Here is a 10,151-nt window from a genome sequence, read left to right as displayed (position 1 = left end):
GCCTTTATAGTCGAATCTCGTGCGTGTACAGATTCCTAGATGCGTATGTAAAAGACGGGCGTCCTCAGTAGGCGATCCTGTGCCAAAAAAAGAGGATAGATATCCTTACCTGGAATCGCCCACGGCAATTTGCTTTTTAAGCCCGTCAACACCCGAGTCCTACGATGTATTCGCTGTCGAGAATCGAAGAAGAAAATAACAGGCACGAGCCGTATAGTACGATCCTACCCGAATTAAATCACTTCGTCACGCGTTAATCGACGTCGAGGATTTCTCGGGGAATTAGAATTCGGTTTTGTGAATAGCCCAATCATTGTTGTTAGCGCGTGCCATGTCGAACAATTCTTTTTATGTCTGTCGTCTCTTCAACAAATCATCAACATCCGGGAATATTTTTTGCTTAAAAATCGTGAACCAAGAGCGCTGTGTTACGTCGCTCCAGTCAATTATCACGCGACAAGAAACATCGAGTCTGTTTTTGATTCAGAGTTTTGTACTCAGATAAACAATTTAACATAGAAATAAAAGTCGAGTTATGCATTAATTAAATTTAATACACTAAAATTTGATGGCTATTTTATTTAATGTCCCAGGTGAAAGATTCCATCTTATTTTAATTTTACATGGAAAAGGATTCGCTGATTGTATTCAGTACATTATAAATACATTATGTATTAATATCGCTGCAAATAATGATGATAATAATATCGAGTGTTCGCCGGTAGCATTAGAATACAATAATGCACTGGTATACGATCTTAATCGAAGATTCGATGAAGCACGACCGCGATCGCTGAACCGCTGAACCGCGACTGACAAAGGAATCAATAAAGTGTTTTAAATCTAATTGATCTAAAAACCATCAAAAATCAATAGCGATTAATTAACAATAATTTAACAAATATTAAATTTAATTAAAATAATTAGAGTCTTGGCATTTTTTAAAACCATATTTAAATGCTTCTTTAAAACCGGTTTTACGAATTCTTAATTTCTTCTAATTCTTTTTAACAAGATATATTATATTTATTTATGAGTACGAGATTTTAAGTCACAAAACCGTAAAGGATTATGAAATATTGAAATTTACTGTTGCGTGCACATTTAAGACGCATAATATTTCCTCTGCGAATATGTTAGATAATATATTTATCTAACTCCATATATATGCGCGCATTTCCCTATACTTTATGCACGCGTACACGACATTTCTCTCAAGATGAATGAAGCTCCCGTGCACAAATTGCCACATATCACGTGAGAGATTTAGTTTCCAAAGGTGGCATTCTTGGAAATGCATCAAGCTCGATGATGCTTGATAAAGGAGGCTTGTGTGCCATTCGATGAACCAAATACCACTAAACTGGCTACCGGCTGATCCGGTATTTCGCGCGAACGCACATCGAGAGCTCGCGACGCGACGTCGCAGCGTCGTAAAGTTCGATCGGCGGCGGCGCGACCGGTTCGATCTCCCACACATCACGCTTCACGCTTTCCCACAGAACGCGTTCTCGCGCGAGATAAATTTTACCTGCTTAGCCGAACGATGGAGAGCTCTGCGCCGCTAATTTCTAATGTTCGTGATCATGAGACGGGAAGGAGAGGGCCCTTTTGCCTCTCGCGGCACAACCAGCCGCCAGGAGGTCGTCGTACTTCCGGAAACTAGCTCGTACCTTCCGCTGTGAGAACCACTGGATTCGTTGGATCATGGTTATTACGCGAGTATAAGAGCGCGGCCGTTCGTATACCAACGCGCGGGTCCGTACTTCTCTCACGGTTCCATTCACAAAAAACCAGCCGGCCGATACGGCTCACGTGCGTTCAGTTAATTAAGTTTGCACACGTGTTGCTCACCGACAGTGTCGAAGGTTGAAGCGTTATCTCGCATACGTTAATCCGCGAGTGTAACCGCGCTCTCTGAGCGATCACGCATTACATTTTTTTCCCGTATGCCATTACTTCGAGGTGCCTTCTTCGGAGTAAGAATACTCGTTTCCGCAACGATTCGGCCTTGAACTTGTCTTTGCAGAATAAAGCCGCTACCATTTCATTCCAGTCACAGAAAAAAAAAATACCACTTAGATACGGAAATAATAAATTCTGCAATAGAAGCTCTAAGATATATAAAAAATATAATTATGTACAAAGCATCATCTTATAATGCTACATTTTTTCTAAATATTTCTTTTAATCTATAATTTCAGCTTTTATTACATATTTTTCGATATTATTCATCATACATTTTCTAGTCGACGTAACATTTGCCAAGATTTATCACGTCGTTCATGAATATTATTCTGCCTAAATATTCAATCAAATCGTATAATGATAGAGATTTCTTATATCCGTTATAATCACAAATTACAATAACGGATGTAAGAAGAGAAAATTTCTCAACGCCTGCAGTTTCAGGCACCGATTATCTAGCGCATAATCGCGATGAGATGTGTTATTTCCAATTTATTCCTATAAGAAGAAACATAGTTCTTAATTTTCGAAATTAATATTCCACGGATCACGAAACCTAAAGGTGTCAGCGTATCCTCGCGCAAATTGCGCCTGACGCTAATTAACCGCATGTAAATTTATGTTAATCTTCGCTTCGAGCTGAATAAATTAGGTAAAATGTATAAAGATCCCTACAATTTTCTTTATTAATATGAACAGAATAATATAAATGATAAGAAAGATAGGAAAAATTCTTCCTGTCCTGGGATTATTCCGATATAATGGTGTCAAATAATTAGCATCCTTAATCTCGGCCATGCTGTGATAAAATAGGTGACAGGGCATAATAATTACATTAATAATACAAATCTTATCGGTTTTATATTAATAAACGACATTTTTAGATGACAAAATTGTTCTTGTTCGCTTCTAAAATAATTTTGCAACAGCACGTACATAAGTCACATACACAATATACGTTGCGCAATGCAATTTTCATTTGGAAAGTAGTAAAATCTCCGCAAATAAAAAAACACTCCGAGATTTGAAAGATATACAATGAGTCAAACATGCAAAGGTGTGACGAGTTAATCTCCTTTTCAGGATTCTTTATCGGAAAATATGAGAACTGTAAAGTTGCGTATAGCACTTCCCAACAATTATCGGTCGAATAATTATGCATGAGGCGCCAAGTCATAATACCTAATTGAATTGTACGCAACGGCGTACAATTGAACCAAAGTAATAATATCATACATGCGAATGCCGGCCTTGCATTGTTGCCTAGGTGTGCGCGGTAATGTAAAAGAACAGCGTGCCATTGTTTCGAAGATTTCTTTGATTGCAATCTCATTCGATATTGATGCGGCCGTACTAATCGCTTGAATACGAAATTCTATGCAGTTTCTAAGGGTTCTAATTCTTTTCCTGCCATTGTAATTTATTAAAAACAGGAAATAAAGTGAGAGCTCAAAGGTATTGAGCATGCAAAGTGTGAGGATATGAAAATATGAATATATTACAGACTGATTTTTTTTTATATAGAAACTTTTGCGTGTTTCCGTTACTCAAATCGACTGGAAACTTTATACAAAAATTTTCTTCATTAAAGAAATACAACTAATTAATACTCATTTATTTAAAATAGAAGTAAAATGCGCTGATTATATTTTGTTTTCATCTTTACTAATTTTTACACAAAGTCAGTATTATGTAGAAACATTGATATTATCTAATAATACCAATGTACATACAACAAATATATCATAAACTACACTCTTACTCTTTTACTAGAAAGACAGTATTTTTTCTATAAATAAATAATTTGCATTTGTACATTTTTTTCTGAAATAAAAGCGATGATTACATCTTGATATAATCATGTCATTTAATTAAAAATAATAATTTTAGTTCAGATTATTTTATTTTTGTTCTAACAGAATTAATAGAGCATCAATTCCATAAACTCATCTCTTTATGTTTATGTTTATAGTTAATCTTAGAGCTATAGACCTCGAAAAAAAGCTGAATATATAAAATATAAGATAATTCTATGATAACCTTATTGATAAGGAGTAATTACAAAATTACCTTGAACAAGATGACGTTATATTAATTATTGTAGTATTGCAGCTTAGTTTCAAGTTAATCATTAAATTCTTTTCTGCTTTATATTTTCGGATATTGACTATTTTGTAATATTTATTATATATTTATCATGCTACACTCAATGCGGATATCAAAAAAAATATATAAAAAATAGACTACGTGCGACAACATGCATTTTCGTGGTACAAGCTCTTAAGTTTTCAAATATTACGAAACAAATTACATCTCATATTCTAAATGCATACTCATGTACTTTTATGACGTCTGCAAAAGCATAATGTTCGTATTATAAAGAAGCTAATATTTAATTTCCATTTTTAAGAATTATCAATATTAGTTTTGGAGATTTCTTTATATTATTGACGTATCTTTTTATACGATTTTTTTAAGTTCAAACAATCTGTCGGCTCGAGTTTAATTTAAAAGAACGCGGAAGAGAATCCGCGTACATAATTTTTCTCAAAAAGATTCTTGTCTCTTTTTTTCTTCTTCTTTATTATATTTACTAATTTGATAATCAGTGCGATTCGACGTATACATTAACATTTTATAAGATCTTCGATCATTAAATTATTGGCTTTAATGGAATGCAATTCGGTTTGTGTTACTTTCATGAGAATTTCTATCCGATCGCTATGGCTAATAAATGCAGCAGCGGGCACTAAATCATCGCTTGGAAGAGTGCGTGTCTCATTAAATGTAGCTAATGCGCGTAATATATGTGTACCGATAGGAAACTCATTTTATTGACTCGTTTAAAACTGTTATGATAAATTTGACCGCGACCATCTGGAAGCCTGTGCCGCTGCATTTAAATTTCTTCCGCTTTAGAATATCATTACCTTAAAATTATTCCTGCGTTACGTTACGTCTTCGTACATGGCATGTAGTTAATAAACATTAACTATTAGTGGCTAATGTTTATTAATAAATTTTTGCATTAAGAAAAAATGTTCAACATCATTATTAGTTAAAATGTTTCTTAAAACTTAAAATGATTCATGCAAGTTGCTATATAAGGATTAATATTAAGATTTACATTTAACATCCAGCCAACGTGAATTTATGGCACTTTATTTAAAATTTATATTATTTTTTTAAATTAACTCTTATCTCTCTCTTCTCTCTTTGCCGCGTTTTATCCAACAGTTGAAAGTGCAAAACAAAAATGTGTAATCGTGTCTTTTCCTATAAAATTTATATTTACTAGCACTACAGGCGCGCGCTTCGCGCGCGCTATTTAACGCTTCTTACTATAATTACACATCAACCTCAATACACACAACTGTCAAAATGCAATGACAGCCGCTTACACGAAGTAAGCACAGCGAGACAACCAATTGGCATCGCGGAAAAGCGACGACAATAAATTTCGAGAAATGCGAGTAATCGGCTTTAAATGCACTTTTTTAGATAGGATTTTTTCTCAATTTTAATTTGTCCGTTGAATTATTTTATCCGCATTAATTTATATGGATCAAATCTACAAAGGATCTACATATTTGAGAAAAACATTACAAAAAACAGTTTATTTCAGATTCTTTCTATAACGTGCAAGTTTATATTAATTTTATAACAAAAAAAAACAAAAAAAGTAATAGATATGTGAAAAATACGTTGTTCGGTTTCAAAGAGAGACTTAACTTTAACTTAAAAATTTAAACTGAAATTGTGCTCTAAAATAACTTCTTATCTTTATCATATCTTATGCAGTCTCTTGCGCAAAAACAGATATGCATAGTACTGCTGTACATACATATATAGAATTTAAGCTTTATTATGTGTTCACGTTTCGAAAAGAGGACGCTTGCAAGAGTCAGTGGTTAAAAGTCCGATCACCTTAATTTAATCCCGAAAACCGAACGCTTCTTCCCTTCACTTGACGCGCAGTGGAAGCGGCTCCGGAACCGGGGGGTGGGGGGAGGGGACCCAGTGGGATGGCAGGCACGGCGAATGTGGAGTAGAATCGCGGCATTACGTGCCACCGAGTAACGGAGCGCGGACGCGGAATAGAGCGTATCGCGTGTCGTCTCCGTATTTCGCGTCCACGCGGCACCGAGGCTCCGAAACCGAGGCGAAGAAAAGCGGCAGTCGCGTGTCGACCAGCGGACAGGCCGGTGCAACGTCGAGCGACGAGCGCGGATGCCTCTCATCCTTCTGCATCATCTCACGAGCGCGCGGCTGCACGTTCGTCGAGAGACCGATGACTGAAAAAATCCGCGGAGACGGCCGCCGCACGCGCGTTTCGACACCCGGAATCCGCATGAATCTCCGATCCCCGGCGCCGCCGTTCGATTCGAACGAAATTTCATTCGATGGGTCCACGATGTCGTAAAGTTGCTCTCAGAGGCGCGCTGAACAAGATCGATCGGCTCGCCGATCGAGGATGTTGACCTGGTAGCGGGTGTTGATCGACAGGAAAATCGCTCGCTTGCGGGAATCCAACGGCTGACGTTCGCGTGCAGCTGTCGGCGAGCGTTAACGTTCAACATCGATAAACGTTTTTTCGACCGTTGTCGTCGTCGTCGTCGTCGTCGTCGTCATTCAGCAGTGATTCAGTGAATGGACTTTATGAGTGACCGTTTTCAAAGCTCGCGGGCAGCATCCGCTGAAAAAAGACACGAGTGCTCGGTGACGACAGATCATCCTCCGATGGATCGTACGTGACCAACGCAAACTCGTGGGATATCGTTCGATCGTCGCCAAGAAGAATATCCTGTAAAAAAAAGGCCGGATTTCGAAAGGAGTGGCAGGATGCCGAAGGAGAACATGTGGCGGCAGAGGAGAGTGCCCGTTCCCAAGAGGTAAGGAGGCTATCTCGCGGGACGCGATTAACCGCGGCGTTAAAGGCGCCTAATTACGCGCGTGCGATTAACATCTTCTACGATGTCATCAATATTTATCTGCGCGTAGAGCATGAGAGTGCACGAAGGGATACCGTATCTCGCCGGGGTATCCTCTATAACGAGCCGAGGTATTTAACCGTTAAGCATGCTGGTGACTCAATCTAGCCAACGATCATCCACCTTCTCGCCGGTCGAGCGCGCCGCTTTTCTATGATTTTAATCTTCTTCCCGTAACACTCGATTTTAAGACTGTACTGTACTGACTGTGCTGCACGTAAAAGTATTTAAGTAAATTAACAAAACGTAAAGAATATCATCTTTCTTCTATTTTCTAATTCATTACAAAAGCACAAGTTTTTTTTTTAACAATAGATATATAATTACTTTTTGATGGGCAATTATAACATATTTAAAAATTATACATTTGAGAGAGGGAGACAGAGATAGGCAGGGGGGGGGGGAGAAAGGAAAAAAAGAGAAGAGAGTTTAAAGGAATATTATTGAATTTTTAAATCGTTCTACACACAATCTTTCTCTCAAAGATGGGACATTGACCCCGTTAACGAATAAAATGGAGAAGAAAGTAAGAATATAAAATAGGATATAAATTTCAGACAGTAAGTTATGTGATTCTGATATCTTTCAGAAAAGACATGTGAATTTCGTATAAGCGATGATCATTTAATTTATGCATCGCTGAATTGCATATAAGATTTAAAAAAATATACATATAAGCATAATGGACGTAAACTAGAAACCAAATGATTAGTTTTACAAATCGCATCTATAACGAATATCTCGCATTCTTATCTTTATTTCCAGGAATAAAATGTAATTACATTATTAATATTACATTAGTATTCACCTAATTTAAGTGCGTTAGCCTTAATTATATTAGTGCAATGCGGAGTATTTTACTACCGTAATTTTAGCGTAAATTTATAATTGTTGCTATTGCTTTAAATATTATACGAGATATAAATTTGCGTTTCCCTTAAAAAAGTGTCCAAAAAATTAATTTTGAAAAAATATATTTTGAACGAAAAAATGATTGAACTTTCCTATACTACCAATAACGGACTATCCTAGATAAGTCGTACTTACTTTGTCACAGAAAATGCGAGAAAGTTGGTGACAGCAAGAAATACTTTATTTTAACATTCCGACGTTCTTTTATCAGTCATAAAAACGCTACACGATGGACGGTCGTGACGTAAGCGATCATGACTTTACTTAAGATTCTATTTCGCCTCATGAATATGTCATTACTTTAGGAAATATAAAGTTAACAGCGAAAAATGCATATACCACCAAACATTGCCAATCGCGTTCAGACATGCACGTCGTCGGGATCAGGTCGAGATAACGAGTTAAAGGGGATTCTCGCGATGAGCTAGGCATGTGACAAATCGATTCATCACGGTAGAATAATGCGGACCGCGCGAGAGAATCGTGAGTGGTCGATTCCCGGGTGCTCCATGTCCTATGCAAATGCATGGTTTGTCGGCCTGCGATTTCTTCGTGCGATTGACCCCCTCAAGCGCGCGTGAAGTCATAAGTCACAAACGAAGTTGGTGGTCTACATAGAATGCGGTAAATAGGACTCCTTTGATAGCTCTAGAAGTGACACTTTGTGCCACTACTTTCAATATTTATCAACTGACTTTGTAATAAAGAATTTAATTAAATTTATTAAATTTATAATTATATTAGATAAAATAGAAATTAATATATATAGAAAATGGTAGTGATTTGAAATTAATTAATTGAGAAACAAGATCGTCTTATCTATTTATACAAGATTATAGATAATTTACAATATTGTTTAGAATTATATAATTTTTTATCACGGACTTTTTTGCGGGATATCTATAACGCGTGCAATGCGACAATTTCAATTTTTTATCAAATTCTACGAAATTTACCAAAGAAACATATTCCACTTCAATAAACGTTAAAAAATTTCTTATCTTCTAATTTCACATTTTTTGTTTAGTGCAATCGATGAGACATGACCTTTTTCGAATGATCAAACAAGTTGCCCATGAATTGTAAATTTGCTATGAATTGTAAATTTTGCAATTTACACTAGGAATTATCATGCATACGCGATAAACACCGTCATTCCGCATCCCTCATTTATCTCATGTTAATACAGTTGATAATTACGAATTCTGCTAGGTGAGTGATGAACCATCGTGACGTTTGCAAGAATGCAGGTCCATTTGTCTCGTTTCTGCGGCTCGTCCCGCGTGATGAATTTTGCTGCCGGAGCGAGAAAACCCCGCGTATTCGCGATAATGAATCTCCACCATCTATAAATAAAAGTTATGAGGCCCGTTGCGTAAATGAGGCAAGCAACAGAGGCATCGAAGTGCGTGATGCGGGATTGCGGGGAGGTGTCACACTGCTGTATAAAATGGAGTAAGGGTTCCTGGATGGCCTCCTCGCGTATCAAAACTATCATTATCGGCCGCTTCTCTCGCCACGTGGAATCCCGTCTGCACGCACTTCCGACTTCTCCGTGACGATATCAAGCGCGTTCACCGCGAACGCACTTGAGCGGGTACAACGCAATTAAGAGTGACTATGATAATGCGCGTTAAGTGGCCGTATAGGAGATTACCTGCGCCATTCAAGAATATTTCCATTATGGAGAAACAGCCTCTCCCGTATCAGCAGATAGATAGCAAGCTGTATGTCAAGCATAAAATCTGATTTAATAAAGTATATGCATAATGTCAGAGGGCATGTCTGTTTAAGTATAGAAAAAATCGCGAATTAACATGGGTCGGACGTACGTGCGCGCGTATAATTTCTTACCTATTAACTCTGAATATATGTGCAGATGCAGAAGTTTTTCCGCGCAACGCGAGGAGAATCTTCGTTTGAGAGATATCACAGTTGATCGGGACATCCGGTACGTATTTACCAACAAAAGTGCCGGAGAACTCGTTCAACTGGATTGAGATAACGTGCCCCGTAAATAAAAAACTTAATTGAAAACGCATATGTAAATGGAACGATCCGCGCGCGTATGTTTAACTGTTTCTACGTCGTTAAGCATGGTAATGAAGAAAAAAAAAAATTAACGACAAAGTTTTATAAATGCACGGAAAGAACAATTTTGCTGAATCCAGATCTGTAAATAATTTTTGTTCAATAGTCAAAATTATTTTGTGCGAAAGTCAAAATGATTGCTAGAATATCAAAACGTTTTCTAGCAATACAGATCGGAAGAGCACACGT

General features: G+C 37.2%; 1 protein-coding gene across 1 annotated transcript in view; it reads left to right on the top strand.

The window, feature by feature from the left end:
• The first annotated feature begins 6,077 nt into the window (after positions 1-6,077).
• The window catches only part of LOC105454716 (heparan sulfate 2-O-sulfotransferase pipe), a 27,023-nt gene continuing 22,949 nt past the window's right edge, over positions 6,078-10,151 (top strand). Inside the window, exon 1 of the mRNA XM_011697548.1 lies at positions 6,078-6,860. Coding sequence (XP_011695850.1) covers positions 6,811-6,860 — 50 coding nt within the window. The 5' untranslated portion in view covers positions 6,078-6,810. The remainder of the gene's footprint in view (positions 6,861-10,151) is intronic.

This window comes from Wasmannia auropunctata, unplaced genomic scaffold (assembly GCF_000956235.1).
Source record: "Wasmannia auropunctata unplaced genomic scaffold, wasmannia.A_1.0 LD335976.1, whole genome shotgun sequence".
NCBI lineage: Eukaryota > Metazoa > Arthropoda > Insecta > Hymenoptera > Formicidae > Wasmannia > Wasmannia auropunctata.
Note: the sequence above shows the minus strand (reverse complement) of the source record. Positions and strands in the feature narration are given on the sequence as shown.